Genomic DNA, 24,927 nt, shown 5'->3' with positions numbered 1-24,927 from the left:
GGAAATACCAACAGACAGGTGGTTTTGTCCAGAAAAAAATAGAAAAACACCACAACACACCAAACAACTTTCCTCCTCGTGAACACCATTACTTCTGTCTCAGCACTACACTTGTGCATACCTGTTTCTGACTACCTCCTGCTTCTGTTCACCAGCGTAGGTGCCCAGACTGTCTCTAATCCAGGACCATGCGAAAGGCTGCACTTGGACATCTGATGAATCAGTATTTCATGGAGCAGTTTATGGAGGCAGGATAATGTGGCGTTCCTCCTCTGAAGAGGTATGAGCCAGCCTGTCCAGAGCATCACATCAGAGAAGCCATGGAAACGGCTTTCATTTCAGCTGGGGTGTGACACACGGAAAGGGCACACCAGCTCTGCACAGCAACAGTGAGTGTAGACGTTCCTCAAACCTCAGGATGATTTTGACCATCAGGCTGTAAAGCTCCCCCAGTAACAGTCCACAGGACCTGTCAAGTGACCAAACCTGGCCCCCTGCTCCTGCCTACGTCAAGATCCTTATGTCAGAAGTTTAGGTCTATTGCAGCCTTTCTTCTCCTTCCACCATCACCCATACTTCATGAGCGGGTAGTTTCTATTTCATTTCTCATTGGTTAGAGAAGACTGGGCCAAATCACAAACGTAACTTTCATGGCCCTGTATTTTGTGTATGATGAGCACATGAAGTGATGCTGTAGTCCTGTGCCTCGATGAGCCCTAGAGTCTGAAAGCTCCTTTTTTTTTTTTTTCTCTCCTCTCTCCTGAAAGCAACACCTGCAATGTCCTTCTAACAACTTTAATAAATGACTATTGTTGGTATCTCTGTCGTGATTCTACACTTCAGATCTTAAAATCCGATCAGGTGTAAACTACTGGGGTCCCAACAAAACTGTCTTTTACACAAACAGTGTAAAAAGCAACAGATGACAGCAGCACAGTCGCTTGAGAATTATGCTCTCCTTTCCAGCGTCAGGGGCATAGTATCTTGTTCGGCTTGAGTTTACCTTCAAAAGAATTAGTCCTGCTCTGCCCTCCCTTGAGCAGCCACGCAGGGACACAGAGGAACCACAGTGAGTTAACTAGACCGCCCCAGCTTCAAAAGAGATCAGGTCCCCAGTACTGTTTGCTGTGCAATCAGACAGACTCTTCTTCCAAGGATTAGCAAACTAAAATACCACCGTTACTTTAATCATAGTCAAACAAGACTTGGGGTTTTGACTAGAGAGATGCCAGCCTGCTCTGCTGCCATGGTAACAGACTTTTAAAAACTGTTCTCCTTAATAATAAAAAAAAAACTCACGGTGCTTTAAGAAAGACTTTATTTTGACGTTATTCCATCCCCCTCTTTAACGTGGCAAGTTTTATTAATAAGAAAAGACTGCAACAGTCTTCTGGAACTTAAGAGTAGTCCTTTCTGAGACAAACCAGAGCGGCTGTTATTGAGCCCATCACTGAGCTCCTTAAAACTAACAGAGAAAATTAGTGAAGAAAATGAATATTACCCAGAACCTTGCCTCTACACAAGCAGGCCCTATATAAAAGCTCATTAGCCACCATGTCAAAATTGGTACTATTCCAGTATTGGAATGTTTTAAGATCGTGCTTTAACTCCACCATCACCCTCCCTCCCCAAAGCTCCCTTGCAGACTACCTGGGCTCCCATAGCATCACCGGGGAGCTAAGCAAGATGCTTCCCTTCAGAGATGGGGCGAATGGGCAATAGCAGAAGCCCATATCACTTCAGGGGACCAGGATTTAAGCTCAACTCTGCCAGACCTTGTGTGTTTCTTCCTCTGGTCCTGCCTGGACAGGGTGCTTTTTTAGAGAAGAACAGAGAGTCCGTGAGTCTTGCAAAAAAAAAAAAAAAAAGCACCACACAACTCCGATGGGAAAGCAGAGTAGAGGAGAACAGAACATGGCAACAAATACAGTCTCCTCTTTCAAAGATGCAAAGAAAGTAGAGAGTGCAAAACACGCAGTGACTCTGACAGAAAGATTAATAGTTACCTGTGTATGGAGGACAAAGTCCAGAAGAGATTCGGCAAGGAGACGTCAGCGGCTGTGCTGCTAGAGGAATGATTTGCTAAACTGTCGAAAATGCTTAGTGCTGGAAACAGGCACTTTATTTAACAGATAAAGATATAGGCTGAAAGTTCAAAAAAGCTTCAGGGCAGAGAAAAATCACAGAATCATCATCATAGAATGGCATAGGCTGGAAGGGACCTCAGAGATCATCTAATCCAACCTCCCTGTCATGGGCAGGGACGCCTCTCAACTAGACCAGGCTACTCAAGGCTCTGCCCAACTTAGCCTTGAACACCTCCAGGGAGGGGGCATCCATAACTTCTTTGGGCAAACTATTCCAAAGTCTTACCACCCTTGTACTGAAGAATTTCTTCCTAAGATCTAATCTAAATCTGTTCTCCTTCAACTTAAACCTGTTTCCCCTTGTCCTGTCAGTGGACACTCTTGTAAAAAGTCCCTCCCCAGCCTTCCCGTAGGTTCCCTTCAGGTATTGGAAGGCAGCTATTAGGTCCCCCCAAAGTCTTCTCTTTTCAAGGCTGAACAATCCCAGCTCCCACAACCTGTCCTCGTAGCAGAGGTGCTCCAGCCCCTGGATCATCTTTGTGGCCCTCCTCTGAACATGCTCCAACAAATCTACGTCTCTCTTATGGTGGGGACACCAGAACTGGATGCAGTATTCAACGTGGAGTCTCACAAGAGCAGAGCAGAGGGGGACAATCACCTCTCTTGACCTGCTGACCACGCTTCTCTTGATACATCCCAGGATGCGGTTGGCCTTCTGGGCCGCATGAGCGCACTGCCAGCTCATGTTGAGCTTCTTATCTACAAACATCCCCAAATCCTTCTCTTCAGGGCTACTCTCAACCCACTCTGTGCCCAGTTTGTATTTGTGCCTAGGATTGGCCTGACCCAGGTGAAGGACCTTGCATTTTGACTTGTTGAAGCTCATGCAGTTTGCACTGGCCCAATTCTCAAGCCTATCAAGGTCCCTCTGGATGGCATCTCTTCCCTCAAGTGAGTCCACGGCACCACACAACTTGGTGTCATCGGCAAACTTACTGAGGGTGCACTCCATGCCATCATACATGTTGCTGACAAAGATGTTGAACAGCACTGGACCCAGAACAGACCCCTGAGGGACACCGCTTGACACTGGTCTCCACGTACACATCGCACCATTGACCACAACTCTTTGAATGCGACCATCCAGCCATTTCTTTTTCCACTGAGTGGTCCATCTGTCAAATCTGTGTCTCTCCATTTTAGAGACAAGGATGTCATGTAGGACAGTGTCAAACGCCTTGCACAAGTCCAGGAAAACGACATCCGTTGCTTTACCCACGTCAACCAGTGCTGTAGCTTTGTCGTAGAAGGCCACTAAATTAGTCAGGCACGACTTGCTCCTAGTGAAGCCATGTTGGCTGTCACCAACCACTTGGTTATTTTTTATGTGCCTTAGTACAGCTACCAGGAGAATCTGTTCCATGATTTTACCTGGCACAGAGGTAAGGCTCACTGGTCTGTAGTTTCCCGGCTTGTCCCTGGTCCCTTTTTTAAAGATGGGGATTATGTTGGCCCTTTTCCAATCTGTAGGAACCTCACCAGACTGCCAGGACCTCTCAAATATGATGGCTAGTGGCCTAGCAACTTCAGCCGCCAGTTCCTTCAGGACCCGTGGATGTATCTCATCAGGTCCCATGGACTTGTGCACCTTCAGGTTCTCTAGGTGTTCCCGGACCTGATCTACTCCTACCCTGGGTGGTTCTTCACTCTCCCAGACCCAGCCAACATCCTCTGTTATTTGGGTGGTGTGGTTCGAACAGTTGCCAGTGAAGACTGAGGCAAAAAAGTTGTTGAATATTTTATCCTTCTCCACGTCCTCAGTGACCAGGTCACCCGTATCCTTCCGGAGAGGCCCCACATTCTCTCTCGTTTTCCTTTTTTCTCTCACATACCTATAAAATCCTTTTCTGTTATTTGTAATGTCGCTGGCCAGATTTGACTCTGTCAGGGCCTTAGCTTTTCTAACCTGGTCTCTGAGTACACGAAAAAAACCACATTGTTGTGTTTTGGGCAGTTGAGCTCCAAACAGTGAAGTTATCCATTCCCTGTGCTGAAACTGGTATTTGTCTAGGAATTATTAGAGTTGATCCATTTTAGTATCTATAAACACTAGAATTGCTTCACAGCCAATACAAAGCATGCAGTGTACCATATGTAACTAAATTGCAAGCTACTATAAAGATAACTAAACAGAGACAGAAAGCTGATAATAAATGTCCTTTCCAAAATTTGCAGCAATGCATTTTGACTATGTCTGTGAACGTTGACAGATGAAAGTTGGTCATAAATATTAGCCCAGAGTGACTTGGAGAAACTTTCTGGGCTTTGTTCAAGGCAGAGCATCACTTGTGAGGACTGGGGTTGAGCGCTCTGGTATCACACAAGCCACAAGACCTCGTTTTGCAGCTTCCCACGTGTCTGCTAACGGAAGTTTTACTGTGAGGATGTTTAGGGGGATGATGAGTTAGAGAACACATGTCAGCACTTTTATCAGAGTTTTATCAGTGCTAATTGCATCAAGTGTCAGCAAGAAAGCCACCAAGCTGCAGTTATAGGAAGTCTTTTGTTTTTTTTAATTGAACAAGACATTGAACTAGGATGACTGACTTTGAAGGCATGCAGTTTTGTTGAATACATAAGACCACTTGTCTAAGCAATAGCCCTATTTGTCACCCCGACAGAAATCATAACACTGCATCATACTAACTACTAACTCATCTCAGGCGTCCGACAGCAATTCCCCCTCTCCTCAGGTTTACCATTTCACATTAAAGAGTTTGGTTGCACTTCCTAAAAAAGCACAACTTCTAGCTATCCAAATATTTAAAAACAATTATTCTTTCGCCAATGAGTTTTTTCATCCACTAAACATCATTAGAAGCTTATTTCCAGGAGAATTATAGATTATAGTTCTTTTGTTTCCCCAAGAAAGCAGCAAAGATCTGTGCTCAGAAATCCACACATCTCTCCAGCAAGTTTCCCAAGCCTGCCACCTCTTTACAGCCATGCACACCATGCACGTTTCCAGCAACAGAAATGAAAAGAACCACTTGTGGATCAGAAATCATAATACATCTATGTAGCTAAAAAGCAGTCACATATATTCTCTTCTTGCAAAACACAGGCTCCACTCCCCTTGATATAGCCCTAATAAGCCTTCTCTGTCTCAACTGCAATTAGAATTTATCTTCCTTTGAAGCACAATTCTGGACACTCACTTCTTATTCATTATGAGCATTTCCAGGACCATTTAAGACACTAATCTCTCTCTCCCTGCAGGCAGCACAGGATCACATTTCCTTCCTCTGCAGAGGAATCGAGATGGCAACTGATAACCTGTCATGGGATCTCTCAGTACACAGTATTCTCAGTTTTAAACTGGTCACCTCCAACCTTCAACAAAATTGTTATCAATCCCCACATCTTGTATTTCATTTAGTACAGTTTAATTCCATTTCTCTTATAGACAACCTGTACGATGGAGAACTGGATAAGGCCCCAGTCTTCCTCTACAGGAATGACACCTCCAGCTATCAAAACATCTGGTGGTCCTACATCTGCCTCAGTAGCACACAAAAATAAGGATCAGCTACAGGACAAAAGGAATGCTAATAGAATACTCTTCCAGGCACCTAAAATTATACCACTTTTCCTTACCTGCAACAGATTTTCCCTAATTAGTCACTTCAATAGCAAGTCCACTGATTTACACTCTGCCTGCTTGAACAGAGCAGCAGTCTGGAGCTTTGCATCTGGTCACAACATACTACGGCTGGAAAGCCATTTTCCAGTGTTAACAGAAATTTTTCAAATTTTACTCTTCACTTCCTTGAGTAAAACTTCACTTTAGAAAGTTTTGCGCACACTGAAATGCTTGAGAGAACGAACTTGTCAGTGTCTGTATACGGAATTCTGACCTCACTGCACAGCATTTGCCTCTGCAAGCGGCCTGTTCGGCGCACAAGGGCTCTTCCAAGTGCTAAGCAAGAAAGGTTGCTTCTGTTGCTGATGCGGCCCGTGCCAGATGTTTTAAGATGCACAAATATATTAAAAGTTAAGGTTAACACTTGTGAGCTAGGGACACCCACTCGTTTTTAAGCAGAAAGCCATTTTCTCAGAACGTTTGTGTAGTTTGAAATGAATCTCCATTTGTTTTGTCCAGTAACTGTTAGCAGAGTCAGAACAGATTTATACACATTTAATAGAAATTCCTAATATTCAGCACTGTATTCAACAGCTGCTATAACAACCTTTTAAGTGAGAGTAGTCAAGTGAGTCTGACAGTCTTAAGTATTCCCCACCCATGGCCAGAACAAATGTATCTCAGCTTTTCATTGGATGATATTTAGAGGTAGTGATCTAACTGAAAAATAACTGAAGTAGAAAGCCATAGACCAAACAAAAACCTCGTTTTTATTCAGGCTAATAAAATGCTGCTGTAGGGGTGCCCTAAGCACTGGGCGTGACTTTCCTAAGACTGATGTCACAAGATTTCTCTTTCAAAGAGATGGTTAAATTGTCTACCCTCCCCTAACCTCTGGGAGCACACGTAAAAAGAATCCAGAAATCACAACTCAAGCCCCTCAGAGGGCGTTTTGACCTCCTGTCTTGCACTGACCCACACCAGTGTGGGTTTTGCAATTTCTTCTGCACCGAAGTGTAAGAGGCCCAAGGACGAGAGTTGCTGAGTTTCTTCCCACATTCCCAAAGCAACCAGGAAAGCTTTCGGCTCTGTTCTGGCTTGACTGGGTACAGAAGTTACCTTACCTAATGTGCAGGAAAGTGCAGGCAGTCAGTACCTTAAAGTGATTCCCAGGTGTCTGGACACTTGACAGCAGAATTTAGTATTTCTTTTGGGGAATCAAAGCACTGAAAAATTTGAAAATGTTTATGATGCTGATGAAAGGAAGAAAAAGAAAAAAACAGTACATTCATACCATACATTAAATCTTGTCACTAGTGGAACTTTGGAGAGTTCAAAATCCATTCTCAACTCACTGCTCTAAGCATCAGTCTGTCCTCTCCAAAAGGCAAAAGAGGAACAATCTGCTACAGATATCTATGGGTCTACTTTGCCTACAATGCAGTTAGTTTTCGGCCGAGTTCAGTATAAAACTTCCTTGCATTTCCACTTTTCTCTGGAGGAAAAAATATAGTACTGGGCTATTCCACAAAAACATGCTACTTATGTCCAAAACAGACCACATAGATGTCTGAGTTGATAGAAAAGTTTATTTTATGTGGCTATCACAAGAAAAAAAAAAGGCAAGAGTTTAATTTAAATACACAATACAATTCAAAGATTCTGAGAGCCTTGAGGGATAAGGATGTTGACAGATTTTGTAACAGGATATACCCCAATTATTCCATTTTTCCAGGATACAGCGGTATGTTTACTATGACTACTATAAATGTCAGCCTTGTGGACTGCAACTCACTTTGTCCCATGATGGCCAATCTCTCAAACAAGGAAATAAGATGCTTACTTAGGGATTAGTCTGTAAGAGCCAAATCACGAGCCAAGGCAGTTACTTTTATCCAGTACATCCCAGTGCAGCCTCTGCCCAGAGCACGGACACTACTAGGGCTGGAGCTGGCTGTTCAGGCTCAACTCCTGCAGCACTCCTGACAGTGCAAAGAAACATTGCCTCACAGTCGTGAACGTATTTTTAAGCTGTTTCTATCACATCATCACCATCAAGTATCCCACTTATTTCCCCCTTTCTCATCAAACATCAGCCACCAGCTTTTTCTCATGAGTATCTCCACCATTAATCCACCCCATCGTAGGCTTTTTTCTGTCTCCATCCCTTCTCCAGCCTCCCACTGTCCCATCAGTCACGCCAGCCACTACTGGCCAGTCTTTTTAATATACAGGCAAGTTCACGCTTTCATTTCTCTCATATAATAGATCTGTATAAAAGAAAGAGACAGAAGCCAATTAAGTAATTTGGTATAAAGCTAAACGGGTAAAAGAATGTATCACTCTCATTAGTAAATGACAACAGTCTCACAATGATGTGCTATGAACCATTTCCACTGCTTGAGAGGCAGTTCTCTATTTTCACTATGATTAAGCATCATTATTTTAACAGGCTGATGCTCCCAAAAGTATTCTCTTCTGTCTTAAGTACAGACAATGTATTCATTACAAAGCTAATTTTTTTTGAAGAATAAATTAAAGTGTTTTCATTAAAAGTAAGCTTCCTTTTAGAACAGTTGAGAATCAATAACTTTACACTGAACTTTGACAAGCAATCTTTATGTGCGAGTAACAAGAAATCTTGGAGTTGTAAACATACAGCTTTTATAGAGAAGGGCTTCTCATTTTAACACAATGAACAGGGAAACAAAGTTTTTAAATTCCTATGCACGAGACCGAAATGCATTGTCATACCTTTTCAGCATTGCCACCCTGACCACGATTGTTTGTGTTGCAGCTTAGAGCCAAGGAATGATTTTTACCGTTTTAGTCACCCAGACACACAATTAGTAGTTCAGCAGCCTTTCCTTTCTAATTGATCTGTTCACATGACAAATGATGAACATCTCACTTGTCAGCGTCTTAAGCAGTAGTTTCAAGATCTGAAGTGTTTGACAGAGCTGCTGGAACATTTGAAATTTTACTACCTCACTTTCCTAATTAACACATGAGCTCCAGACAGCCAAGTTGACATTTAACAGTTAGGCAAAGGAAGTAACTAGTTCTGTTAAACACTGAAAGTTTGAAGATCTAATGTCTTTTCTTAAAAGGCACTTGGGAACTAAATTGATGCTTTTTGCACCAGGACCTGGAACTACAGTTCATTGCACTCTCATCCAAGACAGTTTAAAAAAACTCACCAAAACAATTAAGACACGGCAGCACACATTCCTCACTCTGAAAGCACACAAATCTTTAGCACCGCAAGTGTAACGCAAAACGAGTTTATCATCTGCCGGTTCTTGCAAAAAGATGTACGTTAACAGCTTACATAATGATACTGGTTTATGATGAAGACAATATTGTTGTTGCAAGCATAGAGACCTTTTTTTACCACAAAAATGTTGGAAGAAGAAGAAAAGTCGTCTCAATAGTTACTTTGCGAGAGTAAAACTTAACATTCCACTCACCCGAATCACAGAGGAAATACTGTGGAGTGGCGAGCTGACAGACTCTGAGACTTTGATTTAATATTTTGACCCAAACCAGAATCGTCCCAATAACTTTAGTGAGGCCAATTACTCACTCAAGTAGTGTCTACATTCACCGAATGAAGTCTTTCAGCTGATACTGACAGCAGATTAAACATTTAAATATTGAAATCTTTAAAATAAATATTTAAATGTTTAAGTGTAGCTTATTTGGAGTATTCATCACTTTTGTTTCTTGTTAAATTCTGTCTTATCTTAACAGCATTTGTTTACATGACAGTAAGTCTAAAAAGGCCTATATTCAAAATGCTTAACAGCTTCTAAAAGGCCAGAATGAAGTTTTCCTTCCAAAATTAGTTCTCCGTAGGCTCTGCATCTTAACTGCCAAAATCCATCAGTGTCTTTGGCCACAATTGTAGAAATGCAACAACTTGAAAGCCCATTTGAAAACTTCCTATATGCATAACAAATGCTCTTTAAAAGCGTGTTTTTACGATTCCCACAACCTACTACTTGCAAGCACAAAAGAGAATTAAATATTGCATGAATAAATACAATTTTTGTTGTCTACGCACCAACCTTTAGTTTCTACAGTCATACCACATTGGAAAAAGATCAAAACTCCGGACGGATCAGTTGAGCGACAAAATCTAGATCACAAAAACACTTCTATAGTATTAAATGCTTCCATTCCTGAAATCTTTAAAAACCTGGGCTCATGTCTTAATTTGTTCTGAAAAATAAAGTTTATATTTGCATATATTTCAAATGTATGTTTTATAACTGGTTGTTCTATTTTCACAGTAGTCATTAGAAACTATTTGCAGCAACAGATGAGAGAACAATATTTTAAGTATCTAATATTGAAAACATTTGTGAAGGACCACAGTTTACAACTGGCACCTTCCTCTTTACAGAGCTCTTTACAGTTTTTGTATTCTTCATAATTCTGCTCTAGAACATAATTTTTAAGAAAATGGTTTCTTTCCCACAGTGTTTTTTCTTAAACACAAAAATACATCTGAACAAGACTCAAAGTTGCATTGGTAAATAACATTCTCTCTCGGAAACAAAGGAACATGAGTTAACATTCACATTACTTTTGCAATCTGAGATACATTTCCCTAGCTCTCACACTACCACAGCAACAGACCAAATCTTTCCTTAAACTGCTTTATATCGAAACAGAAGTCATGTAAAGTAGACAGCAACAAAGAACCACGAGCAAGAAGCCCATGCAGTCTGAATACCCCTGAATTCAACTTTCATTCCCTGATGCTCATCTTGCGAAACCACAATAGTGGACTGGTCATCAAATCCAACCATTCATGACAGTGAAGGATCCTGCACTTTGTCATCACCATAAACTACTCTTAGATGGTATATTTATTCCTCCTAATTTGAGGAGAGAATGACTCATGGGTCTCACTTCTCCAGTGCAGGGGGAAAAAAAAAAAATACCAAAAAACTTCCCTCTAATTTCGAGACTAAGTTTATTCAAACTGATGGTGAAAACAGCACCAAAGAAGAAATTTAAGTGTTTAGATTTCTTTCTTACAGTTCATTAGCAAGAAGTGATGCAACCCTTTACCACTCAGTATTTCAGGGTGACCTTCAGCACTCTATTTCATCGCTAACATGTCCTATTTCACAGGCAGCCCGCTTATCTAGTATAAAAAAAAACCCAATCCTTTGTTCATTTAAGTCACAAGGACTTTTGCTTTTCTTAAGAGGAAAAAAAAAAAGCGCCAGTACTTGCCAAAACATACTCTAGTAAACAAAGCAGATGATCCTTTCATTTGCTTCAAATTACAAGTAACTTGTTTTCAATCAGCGATTGCATACAATCCCCAAACTCAGTTACATCATCTGGTTTGATAGTTATCACATACGTCAATCGCAAGACTAAAACGCTGACACACTCTAATTCGAAATGGCAACATGATGTAAGCACTCCAAAAAAAAAGTTTGAGAATAGCTATCAAACTTTATCCACAACCAGTTTGCTGTGTTATTTAACATCTATCAAGTATGGAAGGAGCTGCATTTGTTTTATTACAGAAAATTCTGTTTTTAAGGATTTAGTCAGGAAAGAGATTGAGCCTTACCTCTGGTTTACTGAGACTGGACGACACAAGAGAACCTGATCCCACATCCAGATCCCACTGTTTTCTCCCACTGTTTTCTGGATCCAGTGCAGCAATCCGTCCATCCAAAGTGCTGATAATTACTAGAGATCTGCAAGTTGGAAGCATTCACAGTCAAAACTACAGCAGTGTAGAGTTTATCTATTAGCTCTTTTCTATATTTAACACAGTGTAACTCCAACTTTAAAGTTGAGTCTATATATTGTGCGAAACAGCAGTTTCACTGGGTAGCCCTACCAAGACCAACAAGAGAGAGCAGAAAAGTTGAAGTCTCTTGGCTGGATGTCATAAACTAATTTACATGTTGTAAGACACTTTCAGAGTTCGGTTTCAGGGGAAGATAGTTGACTCTTTGCTCCCACATGCAGGTGTCACCACTACCACACTGAATGAGATCATCTTTTGAGATATTTATGTGAACAGTATAGATCCTATTTTCTCCAGTTCCGTCCACATTGATCTTTAATATGTCCTTTCAAAACAACCTAAACCTGAAGCAATTAACCCAGCAAATGAGTACGTAAGAAACACTAAGTCGCAACTAAGTTCTCCGTATCTCTGGATGAAACATCGTAATCCTGGAGACTTGACAAGTCTTAGAATAAAACAAGTCTCGCCTAAGGCATACACAGGACACTAGAAACAGCCTCCAACGTCTGCAGACGACACGGCAAGCAAACAGCCTTCTGCAGTTTAGGCTTCAAGTAGCCTATCTGTCTGGGACCCATGGTAACAGCAGGCTAGCTGTTGATTTCTACAGCGCCTGAAGCTCATCAATTTTAGTAAATCCTGTTTCTTACACAGCCGTACAATTAAAATAAGCATTTCTGATTGGGCTGGAATTCAAGCATTACAATAAAAAAAAAACGAGCCAGAAAAAAAAAAAACCACCAAACCGAAAAACTAAACACCACATCAGAGGCAAAACATTGACAAGGCATTTTTGAAGGGCCTTTTTTGCCTTGAAGACTGTTTTACTCTGACCTGAAAAAGCTGGGATGTGTTGGCAGTTTTGGTTTGCAGCAGGCTCACCCGTCTTCAAAGGCTGTGAGAGTAGGACTTGATGGCTTTACAGACTGCTTGCACTGAGGGGGGCTGGATCTAGTGACCCAGAAGGACCTTTATAGACATCAGTTTCAATGAGAATAAGGAACTGTGTAAATAAACCGGATGGGCAGATTAACTATTTTCAGGTGGGGGTGAAAGGGCAAGGAGGAGGAATGCACACACAAACATGTATATGAATCATTACTTTAAACAATAAAGGACACTAAATTATTGTGTAGAATTGAAGCCAAATATATCCATTTGTCCAAAGTTACCAGTGTAGTAAGCTGAAGTTTAGAGAGGAAATGATGGGGGCTACCGTTTAAAGAGGGAAAAACTAAAATGATCATCTTAAAAACACGTTCAAGGATAGCAGCTTGTTACATCACCTACAACAAAGGTTATGTAAAACACTACAGTTTTACATGTCAATGTGTCTACACATTTTATAGAGCTTATACTATACTATAGCAATGCATTGTTAATAATTAGAAAGTTAAATACATCATTAAATACATCATTAAATACATCGACATAGCAGCTCCTAACTGGTGAAGGTGGCAAATCATCACATTCCTCTAAAAGCTTAGTTTAAGAAAGTGTTAGAAAAGTACCAATTGTGCAAATATTCAAACAGTAGAATACATGAGTTTTTATAAGCTGAGTACATACAATTATTCCAACTGTACAGAAACCAAGACCAGGTTAATTATAAACCAGATTGCAGGAGACTGTCCGTTTTCAAGCACTGTAAACAAGTACTTGCATACTAAAGGCCCTGGACACACATTTAACAGAATCTGTTTGCTCTATGGTAAAAAAAAGTATCTGAAGCCCTCTAGGATTACATAAAAATATTATTCCAAGTGGGTCTATTTAAATTTTATGTGGATCCAGCTGACAACTAGGTTATAAAAACGGTAGAAATGTAGCTAGAATGGAGGGAATTTGGGCAGTAACACTGTAGAGAAGAAAAGTCCTAAAAATCACACTGTGAAATGTTTCCTTCCCATCTACTCCCAGTGTTTTCCTTCATATATTTCTTCCTGCTTGACTTCTTCCTCAAGTTACAAATGTTTAATGCCTTTGTATCTTACCTTTCCATATTATCTTCCCCCACCAGATGCAAACCTCAGCCTTCCCCAAGAGTTATCATTTAAGCCTCACCACCGCCACTCAAGGTGGCAGTTTCAGAATCTGTACCTGCATCATGACCTTCGGTCACCCAAACTGTGGTGTAACCACATGTATGTTTTAAGTTTAGCTGATTAGGAAGGGGGGGGCGGGGGGAGTAAGAATAAAATCATGCTTTCACAAGAAACCTTTGTACCAACAGCACGCACTTTGAGAAACTGGTTTAACCAATGGCTTTTCTGTGTACCCTAAAAACTCTGACTTCTCTTGGATGCAATGGTACTCTCTATTAGTCCCCTTGGCCACCAGCTCTATAATGGACTTTGTTTCACAAACCCCACCTACTGAGCAAACACTTTGATGAGACAGAGGAACAGGACCAGCTCAGCTACACCTAGATCTTGCATGTGGCTACCTTTAGATCCAGAACTAGGTGCAAGAAAAGTAATTAATTTTTCTGTGCTTTTTAAATGAGTGCCTCATTTTGAACTGAATAATCATGTTTCTGGTTCCATCTTCATCTTGCTCTTCAAAAATAATCGTGTGTCAGAATAAAAAAATCTAAAAATCCTTAGTCTTGTAATAAAATCCTTCATTACTTATTTTTCTATAAATTAAAATCTTAATGCCTGTTCTCCCCATCTCTGACCGACTCCAGTGAGTTAAAACTCCTGCCGCTTAAACTATAATTGGCATATGATCTGCAATTTGTCTACATGTGCCCTAGACCCATGCTAGTGTTGTACCTTCTCACCATCAGATTTTCCTTTTTTCAGGTTTACCCTCTTTCTCTATGAGATTCCACTGCTTGCAGCTTTGCATAGAGTATGAAGGGGTGACAAGAGATTTTCCCATCTTTCAGGTAGTCTAATCGAGCACTGGATTAGTACATTCTGATAAAAGCAGTTTAGGCTATTCAACTATTTCAAAGCTTAAAAACAGGCAGGTAACTTGCTTTTTGTCACCCCACGGTGCTATTTTAAGTTTCCTGTAGCGTATTATCCCCAATTCTCACAACGAATTCTTACAAATGCCAGTAAAACATGGCCACGATTCAAGAATACAGAGCTGTCCTTTTAGCCATCTCTTTGCAAGCCTTTGCTGGCTGAAGAGGTTAGGACTGTACCCACAATTCCATTACATTAAACTGAAATAGTGATATTCTGGATGCATCTTTGGGACATCTAATCAACAAGTTGCAAGGAAAAGGAATTCCCGTGTGAACTTCTATTTCAGTTAAGCCTGATCAACTTATTCTCTGCAAAACAATACCTTATCATTGGCTATATCAAACACCACCTCCTGACTGGGGTAAAGTTTAAGGACTACCTTGACCAAAGAAGTCAGCTTCCAACAACACACAAGTTTTCTAAGAACACTACCAAACTAGACCTTGATTCCACATACCATCCCACACAAAACACAAAATGTTACCCTACTTAAGGTCAAAAGTAAGAAGGTCAGAAGTCACAACTATAACACCAAGGAAGAGAGGAGGATAGAGGCAACATCAAGACTGCAAATTCCTGAAATGGCAAGACATTTGTTGAAAGTAAATCACAGACTATGCTAGGGAGTAAATCACACCACATAACATACTAGAGAAGGCAAAAAAAAACCCCTCACCAACACAAAACCAGAACTGCAATAGTCTCCACAAACCTGGACCAGAACAAAAAAAAAAAAACCACACAGAAAGGAATCACTCCAAACTAAGCAGTTACTTAAATCCCAGGATCCATCAACCCGGCACCTGAAAAACGAACATCAGTAAAGCAGTGACGACACTTAATGTACTTCACCTTGCCTCTAGCTGCTGCTCTAGAACATATTATGAACCAAGTGATGGAGGAGAAGAGAATCTCTTCTGGGCCCTTACAGATGGCCAGCAGAAGGACTAAAGCAAGGCGCTAGTACAACACAGCACACGTGAAGATATCTGTAATCACAGCAGCTGGCACAGACTAAGCTAATACCATATAGTCAGATTTTATTTGCACTTTGACAATATGAAAACACATCTGGACATGCTTCCCTCACCCCAACCATCCACAGACAGTATCTACAGTTAAATGAAAGTGTTTTCTGATGATTTCCTCACTCACAGACATAAGCTTGTTATTGAAGTGCAGTTGTAATGTTCCCCCTTGAAGCTATGCAAAATATCTACCACAAACTTCCACATCCATTGACAACAGGCCAGTCCTGGGCCTTAAAACCGCTGTTTATAACCCATCATGAATACAGCACATATTTTGAGATCAGGTGGCCTGAACACAGCTCTGTTCTACTTTACAGAGAGCTCTGTTCCACTTTACAGAAGGGAAGGTATCTGATTTACCTACGAACAGAAGAAAAGGGCTAAAGCTGCAAGGGAAGATGTAAACAGGATAGAAGAGGAACACTTACTTAGCACATCTACACCGTTTCACTGTGGAAAAAAAAACCTGTATCTTTTCAAACAAGTTGTTATTGTTAGAAAAACAAAGCAGAATTTATCATCACTTTGGTACAATATTAACCACTATTCCTGTTTCAGTTTAAAAAACCCAAACCACCCTAATACCCTCAACAGCCATTTGGGATGTTGCAAATATAGCTGTTTGTCAAACTTGAACTCTAAACAGTTATGCTCATTTGAAAACCTGCCTGTCTGTACGTAAAGAGCATGGTAATTCACTAACCTTCACATTTTCTTCTAGGAAATTAAAAAATCCTCAAAACCAAGATAATTACGTTCATTTGCCTACAGCAAACACAGCTGGGGTTTGTTGCTGGGGTTTTGGTTCTGTTGTTGTTTTTTTTTCAGATTATACTGACCTATTATATTACATGGATATTTTATTGCTGAAGAACTATTAGCTGAGGTTAGCAGAGATCTCACAGATAAAAAAATAAATAAAGAAATGCAGGCAAATACTATGGCCAGGCAGCCATTCTATTTTTATTTGATGACAGCAAATCTATTCCAAGGCACTAATCAATTAGAGAACAGTTACATTTAATCTCAGGCTTAAATTACTAAATTGAACATCTTTAGTGTATTTTACTTAGCTCTAATAATCAAACAGAAAATTCATTTTTAAATATCTTCAGGGCTAAATGAATGAAGGTCTTTGTAAAAATTGAATACAGTAGAATTGTAATAAACTAGGTAGGGTTTTGATTACCTGAAACACAAAAGAATGAATCTGTTGCTAATAGGTAACAGATTTTCCTCAAAAAAACCAAGATGCTAAGTTACCAGCCAGTTTGCTCCTCTAAGTGAATGCTCGGATTCAGTAACAAAAAGCTTTGAGCTTTTCATTTTTAGAACAGGTTCTCAAATAGAGTAGGCGTTTAGTCATACTCTTCTTCCTCTAAACTCTGGCTGTGGCTTATCACCTCATCTTTCTCAGCCAATTCAGAAACAGACTGGAATCTGCTCAGTAACATTTCTGCACTTGAGTCATTCATTAAAATCTTCCTTTTGCCAGAGCTTCTTACCATATGCAGTTATTGAGTATTTTATTTCCCCTTGTTACATTCTGGAACTTGTTCAGCAATTTGTCTTGCGCGCTTTGCTTCCCTTCACAAGCACACCCCAGTGCCTGTGTTTAACAAACAACTAAGTAAAGAGGAGAACTGCATTTTTTTTAAAAGAAAAAGAAATGATGACAGAAAGAGATCCGATGCTCTGAACGACTGTGAGTTGTAGATATGGGAAAGAGCTTAGACTACGGACACAGTGCTTTTGGGTCTCCTTTCCATGGGCACAGCACTGCCAGCCGGTAACATGCCAAGGAAGGGATCGAGACTTGCTGTCACCAGGGTAAGCAGACTGGCCAGATGTCACAGAGCGTGACATCCGGCAGCTTATTTGTCTAAGAACGAAGGCACCCTTTCTCCTTACTAACAACCACAGAAAAGAACAAACACTTCAGCGATGCGAGGTCCTGAAATACCCTTAAGTGATGGTGAGGTCCCGAAGTGCCCTGCCCTTACTGCCAGAGCCTCTCCCTCTCGCCTCGGCTCAGTCTGTCCGTCACTGCGGCCCTACTTCCATCCAGGAGTCCCATCACGGGACTCATCCCTTCCACCCTACGCCTCTCCTCTCACCTTCAGACACTTCCCTGCACGTCCCCACAGCTCAGCCGCACACATCAGCTTGGGGCACCCTCGCTTCTCCACACACCCCCTTCCTCTATAAACACTCCACCTCTCCCGCCTTCCTTCTCTGCTTTTCCCAAACTACTGACCCTCCCCAGCGCCACACACGAACCCCGGGACCGTGCAGCTCCTTTCCCACGCACCGCCTCCCTCCCCAGCACCCCCACCTGCTGACTCCCAGCCTGGCCACAGCCCTCCCCTCCCCAGCACCCTCAGACACCCACCCCAGACGCTGCCCCCTTCTCCTCGGAGGCGCTGACCCCCGCCCCGGGTACCGGCCGCCGCAAAGCGCCCCAGACCGGGCGCCAACCCGCTCCTCAGCACCTCCACGCACTGACCCCCCACCCGGGTAGCCGACCCCCCTCAGCAGGACCCAGCACTGCCCCTCATCCCAGTCACCGACACCCCCCACCCACCTGCCGCCGGTCCGGGCTTCTCCGCTCTCCTCAGGCTCCTGCTCGCCGGGCGCCGCGGGGGCCACACCGGCCTCGTCGTCCTCCACCGTCACGTCAGCGGAACCAGTCGGCAAGGCGGCGGGAGCGGCGGCCGCCCCCAACCCGAAAGCGGCCTCCACAGCCGCGGCATCGCCCGGCGGCGGCTCCGGGCCGCCAGCCGCCACCCCTAACAGCACCAGCAAAGTGAAGGCGGCCAGAGCGCTGCGGCACCGCGGCCCCCGCATGGAGGGGCCCCGCCTCGCCCGCCGCCACCAGCCGTTAGGACATGAACGCTGCCGCCGCTGCCAACGCCGCCGCCACAGAATGGGCGCCCGCCGCACGCCGCAGCCCTCCCCGCGGCGCCCCGCCCCGCCGCGCCCCGCCCCGCCCGCTCGCCCGCCACGTACCGGCACTCAGCGCGCAACCGCCCCGACACCGCCGCCCGCCCCATCGCGGCGGGGAGGGAGCTCATTGGACCGGCGCCACGCCGCTCCGCCCGCCGCTTCCCCTTGATTGGCGCGGCCAGCGGCCAGGGCGGGAAGGAGCGGTGTTTGTCAACAGAGCAGCCGGGCCAATCGGAGTCATGCCGCTCTCTCCTCTCCCTCTACCGCCGCCTCGACCAATCGAAAGCGCATGATTCACCGGCCTGCTTTGGGATTGGCGGATTCGGTGCTCCACGCGTGCTGCTGACTGGAGGGCCAGGCGGCGTAGCCCCGCCCCTTTCCGGCCGACCCTCCGCCGGCCTGGAGACGTGGCTGTTCCGCCGTGTCGGCAGGGCGGGGCCAGCGGTGCGCACCACTGGCGCGCCGGACGCGGGGGGGGGACGGGACGCGGGATGGGCCCTCCGGAGCGGAATGGACGCGTCGGGCGGGAACGGCGGAGGGCGCCATTCCCCAGCGCCGGGGGCTGCGGCGTCTCCCTCGGGCGGCCGGAGGGAACGGCCGGAGGGAACGGCCGGATACCTGTATCCACACCGACACATGTAGCCCCCGCTGTGCCCGTAGCGGCCGTCCTCCTCCCGAGATCGGCGGTTTATACGGCCTCAGGCACCTTCTCCAGCCCAAGGCCTTGTCGCCGTCAGGAACGGGGGTGGCAGGATCCGCTGCTCCCCTTAGGAGCCCGTTCCCTAGCTGACGGCTGCCCCGGCAGGCCTGGCCCCGGTGGGTGAGCTCGGCGGGCTGGTCCGCACGCAGCACGCCCCGGTGGCCGGCGGGCCCACCGACAGCGGCCCCGGCGTGCTGGCCACGCGTTGCAGCGGCCTCCGGAGCCGTCTGTGGTCATGTTCGACTCCTGTTTCCGCCATGTGCTCACGGAATTTGATTATCAAGCAGGTAACACCTCTGTATGCATCAGGGAGCTACTTTTCCTCGTTCCTGCAGTTCCTGTTCTCTCCTTTGCTGCAAGGAGCAGGGGGGGCTGCTCCTTCAGTTCCCGACAGTGGGGCTGGCTGATGCCCACACTGCTGAATGCCTGTGGCTTACGATGGATCATGCCATGACTTGTGCCACTACCATGAGTTGTCTCATCTCAGTGTTCATCCCTGTAGAGGTAGTTATGTAGTTTATCAAGCAACACCTTTACCTTCTTTGTAACAAACCAAATTAGTTTCAAACTCTTTAATTCTCATTGTAAGGCATTTCCTCCAGCCCTTAAATTAGTTTTCTGTCCATCCCCTTTTCTGTTTTTTTTGAACATTGCGTTTCAGAACATGGAGATGAGGGTGCTGTGTTCATCTGTATCCAGGGGTAGAAAAGGCTCTAGGATATCCCTAGGTGTGCCTCCCCTTCGCACGGGGGCAAAGGCTGACAGCAGGCCACATGCAAGCACAGGGCACGGTGCTTTTCTTCCTTTAGCCCCCACGTCCCAGCCAGCCCTGCTCCTCCGCAGCACGGTCCCTGCTCCCTGTGGCTGCGTACATGTGCGTGCCTGAGATGCGTGGCGTTGCGTTTGACTGTCTTCCCAGGTAATCCCTTCATAGGGATCCAGTTTACCACGTTTTGCACAACGGCCCTTGTCATCCTGACTGTACTGCCCTGCTGATGCGGATGTCATCTGCAAATTGTACGAGGAGTGATTTCGTATTTACTTCCAAAGGACTAATGAAAATATTGATTATGTACATGCGTAGTATAGCATACATGATCCTGGAGGGATCCCATTAGAAGTAGCCTTAGTCACTAATGATTTATAGCCAGTTCTGAAAAAAAAATAATCTATGTGGCAGTGTTTAATATATGCCTAACTGATGCTTTATTACCCTTTATTTTTCATTAAAGTATTGTGCAGTTCAAATTAAAAATCCTTTTAAAACGTGTATTACACCTTCCAGAGGAAATTGAATTATTTATTGTCTTCCTGAAGCATGAAACAAAATTTCTATTAGACCTCTGACTGGCATTACTAATGCTTTCACCTGAGTCACATACCAACTTTTTTTGGTATTTAGCCAGGAACTGTTCTAACATCTACATTTACTACATATCATGCAATTATCCTTTCTGAAGACAAATACCAACTTGGCACTTTTTTAGCTTTCCAGAATTTCCTTAGTATATCGAGGTTTACCAGAGATGAATGTCAACAGACAAGGGGTCTCTGCAGCCAGCAGTTTCAGAGCTGCTGGGCCACAGTTATCGCTAGAAGACCAGAGCTTCATTGGTTACTAATGGACTGGAATAGATCCCATCACTTTCAAGTAACTCACCCACATATCTTCTTGCTTCTTTACCAACATAGATCATAAATGTTCAATGAACACTTCTGCATCATTATTGACATTTTAAACATGTTCATCTAGTAATGGGTCTGTACCATTACTAGGGTTTTCTGGGATTTAGCCTTGCCAGCTATGGATTTCCTTTGACGTTCTTCACTTCCAATAACTACTCTGCTTCTCATAACTTCTTATTTATACCAACGCTTTCTTTTCTTTCCCGCTTTCCCCATTTTGGCTATTTATTTTTCATTTTTAACCACTCTCTCCAGTCCACTAATAAAACAGAAATTGTCAACGTATTTTCTCTCTTTTGAAATTGTGTCTCTTTGATCGCTCAGTGAACTCTTTTTGAAGAGCTCATAATTGTCATTTTTGGACTTCTACCTAAATTTTTCTTCCTGCTTGCATTCTTATTTTCTGATGAGTTGGAAATACAGCTCTTTAAAGCATCAGATTTATGCAAAGTCAGGTCATGAACACTGCTCCCAGACAACCACTGAATTGCAATCCAGAGACTTTTTTTTTAATTTTCTTCATTATAACAAAGTCCAAAAGAATTTACCTTGTGTCGCGTGCCAAATGTCATTTTTAGTAACTTAAATGACGTTTTATTATTATACCCATACGGTCTTGTGCTAATATTTTCTTTATTTAGATAACTCCTCTCTCTTGAGTGTCTACCCGTTCATATGTTTATAAAGAGTAATCAAATTCCTTCTGTTTTGCTAGGCAAACCAAGCCAAAGGCTTTTATTCTTCCCTTACACTTTTGGCTCTCTGCTCGCCCGTTCATCTCACTAGCCCTCCCCTGCACCTGTTCCCATTTAAATTAACGTTTCTTGCATAGCGATGTTTTGAACAGTCATGTTGAAGGGTAACTCTTAATATATTTAAATTTCAAACCCCGTTACATTTATAGACCTTGCAGAAAAACTAGTTCTGTGCCATGGTTTTTACAGTAACTTACCTCTTGTTCCACTAGTTATGAGGGTGGTGAGGCACAGGAACAGGCTGCCCAGAGAAGTTGTGGCTGCCCCATCCCTGGAAGTGTTCAAGGCCAGGTTGGATGAGGCTATGAGCAACCTGGTGTAGTGGAAGGTGTCCCTGCCTATGGCAGGAGGGTTGGAACTAGATGATCTTTGAGGTCCCTTCCAACCCAAACCATTCTATGATTCTATGATTCAAGGGACTCAGAGACAGATACACAGTAACCAGAGACCCCAGCAAGTTTCAGAATATTGGGATACTTCACAAGTAGACTTGCACTTGTACCTTTGTGCTGGTTCATGAAGGTTTATTACGCTTAAGGCAAAACAATAATGGCCTTGTGCAAGTGTCCCTATCGCACCCATGAGCATTACCTCATTTTCTTGTATTTCCTCTCACCTCCCTGTCCCAGATCAGCAGTCTTCCCATTGCAGCCTTTTATTTCAGGGGGGCTCTAACAGTTTTCAGGAGAGTCCATGATTTCTTCTAGACTCCTCCTAGATTCCTTACCACTGAGGCATGAGGAATAAAAATTGTAATCTAAAAGCTCTTTTCTCTTTTGGAAACATTTCTCTAAGGCACGGACAATGCTATTCACAAATTCCTAAGACAAACACAGCGTTACAGCCGTATAATTTTCTCTTTGTATTAAAAATTTGTGCCAACAAAACCAAACTTCCTGCTTTTTGCAAAGCATGACTCACATTCTCCTTTCTGTTTTGACTGACTGACATAAGAGATCTATTTCAATCATATGACAATAACTTTCAATCTGACCAGCCATTTATGTGGAAATCAAAGCCTGTTCTTGCAGGATGGATGGATGTCGACAGGAATGGTGTTTTACATAACTCCAGTAAAGAAAGATCTGCCTGCTTTTCTTGAATAACTTGCTCTCAGAGCAGCAAGGCATAAGCAGGGAAAGCCCGGCATGCCACCTCGTGGCTGCCCTGTGCCAAGGGCCAGTCGTAGTCCCCTACAAAATGATCATTCATAACCTGCTTTTTCTCCCAGGAGAATTCAGACTATCAAAAAGCTGCATATATTGTAATTAGTATACCAGCACCTAGTTTCACAAGCAGAATAAACCCAAGCAATTCTTCATCCAACAGGTCAAACCAGAGATGAGCAGTGAAGTAGGTGTTATCCAGAAGAAATGTCACCGAACTGGAGTTTACAGGTTAAAAAATTAGGTAGCAAGAATGCAATTGTTGGGACATGACAGGCCTGGAGAGCCATTGCCAACCAGGAAGAGAGTTTATCTGGAAAGATGAGTTAGAAATGCTCAGTCTTCCACTTGTTTTCTCCAGGGGTGAAGTTTTACCTTCATAGGTTGTGTTTTTTAGCTGTTTCATGCCTTTCCAAATGAGAGAGACACACGGTTAATTGGATAAACGCATCTGAAACCCGGAGTCCACTGTGCCTTCACTAGAATTTAACTCAGGTTAGCATGCATTTTTGCAACAGATTTAAACTGGGCTGAGTCTCCCACAGAAGACGGTCCTATAGCCTTCCTGCTCCCCACTGATGGATATTGCTGCCTTCCTCAGGAAAGGTCACGGAAAACTGACCTTGATTGTGTTGGTTGCTTTACCTTTCAGAAAAAAACAGCTCTCTACCAACACACGGAAGTAGCAGGAAAACTTGGTAAGTGATGGACTGTAGAGTGGGAATGCTCCTTTTTGGGGACAGAGCTGTCTTAGACCAGAGCAGCTTAAGCCAGTCACAAAACTCCCGTTACATGTTAAGTTTGGCTGAGCCAGGTCAACCTCACTCACTGGGCAAAAAGAAAGTGCTTTTTTTTGCCTATGCCGTGGCAAGGTGAATCTGCACAAGGTCAGAGGAATGCCAGAGCCAGCGTAAACTCTGTAACTCAGCTTGAGAATGGATGGTGGGTGAAGGGAGTAAAGAGCAGGATCTTCCCTTTTTGTCAACAGCAAGCTGTTATCTCAGCTACCGTGTAATTTCCTAACATATAATTTCAGCCTCAGATGCAGGATTTCGCACCCAGAATCACACAGCCATCCTTAGCAACCTGATGGTCCAAGCTACTCCGTTCATCAGTGTGGCGTTCTGCTGGGATTAACACCTCACTGTTACCACCCTCTTTGACAAGCAAAATGCCTGTTCAGACAAAGCAGGTTCAGACACTTCCCTCTGTACTGAAGCAGAGAGGAGCAGAGATTCAGGAGAGGCTTTGACATGAGGCAAACACAGATTGTACAAAAGGACTTTGAGCTGTTTGCAGAGCTGGTTGTCAATGAAACTTAGAGAAAATCCATGTCTAAAATGTCCAGCGCCTTCTTTTTGTGCATAGGCAAGGCTCAGCATGCCATAAATGAAACTTCCTGTGTTCATTGAAACTGTAACTAACCAGCAGATTCATAGAATCATAGAATGGTTTGGGTTGGAAGGGACCTCAAAGATCATCTAGTTCCAGCCTCCCTACCATGGGCAGGGACACCCTCCACTACACCAGGTTGCTCAAAGCCTCATCCAGCCTGGCCTTGAACACTTCCAGGGATGGGGCATCCATAACTTCTCTGGGCAACCTGTTCCAGTGCCTCACCACCCTCAGAGTGAAGAATTTCTTTCTTAGATCTAATCTAAATCTACCCTTTTTCAGTTTAAAGCCATTACTATTCAGATAACTTGCTAACAGAAAGCCCCATTATCTGTAAGTGGAAACGTCTGCATTCTTCCAGGCAGATGCACTGCCAAGATGTGTTTCAAGCCAAAGCCATCAGCCGTTGCTGTGAGGATACAAACAGGTTTATCACCCGTACTTAACTCCTGGGCTAACACTCCCTGCTCTGGTGGGACTTGAGAGATGCCCACATGTACGGACGGACTTCTTGAATCAGTGTAAAGCCCCCATGACTGTTTTTCATTCAAACAGTCCAACATTTAGGATTCTGAACGGAATAACTCCCAATCCAGACAGCTGCTCCTTCATTTTTACCATTAATGCATCATGGAAGAACACAGTATTTAGGTCTGATTCTTTCCAAAATACATATCCCGCTAGATGTGCATAGTTACACTTTAAAACGTCTAACTGGCAGGAAAGATCGTTGCCAGCTAGCAGAAAAT

General features: G+C 43.6%; 1 protein-coding gene across 1 annotated transcript in view; it reads right to left on the bottom strand.

Annotated features, from left to right (window-relative positions):
• The window catches only part of EIF2AK3 (eukaryotic translation initiation factor 2 alpha kinase 3), a 46,907-nt gene extending 28,530 nt beyond the window's left edge, over positions 1–18,377 (bottom strand). Inside the window, exons 1-2 of the mRNA XM_086611533.1 lie at positions 18,115–18,377; positions 11,330–11,459 (exon numbers count right to left, since the gene is read on the bottom strand). Coding sequence (XP_086467659.1) covers positions 11,330–11,459; positions 18,115–18,377 — 393 coding nt within the window. The remainder of the gene's footprint in view (positions 1–11,329; positions 11,460–18,114) is intronic.
• Positions 18,378–24,927: the final 6,550 nt, after the last annotated feature.

The sequence above is a fragment of the Tauraco erythrolophus genome, chromosome 5, assembly GCF_009769465.1.
Source record: "Tauraco erythrolophus isolate bTauEry1 chromosome 5, bTauEry1.pri, whole genome shotgun sequence".
In the NCBI taxonomy this organism is placed as follows: Eukaryota; Metazoa; Chordata; class Aves; order Musophagiformes; family Musophagidae; genus Tauraco; species Tauraco erythrolophus.
This window is presented reverse-complemented; position numbering and strand designations above follow the sequence as displayed.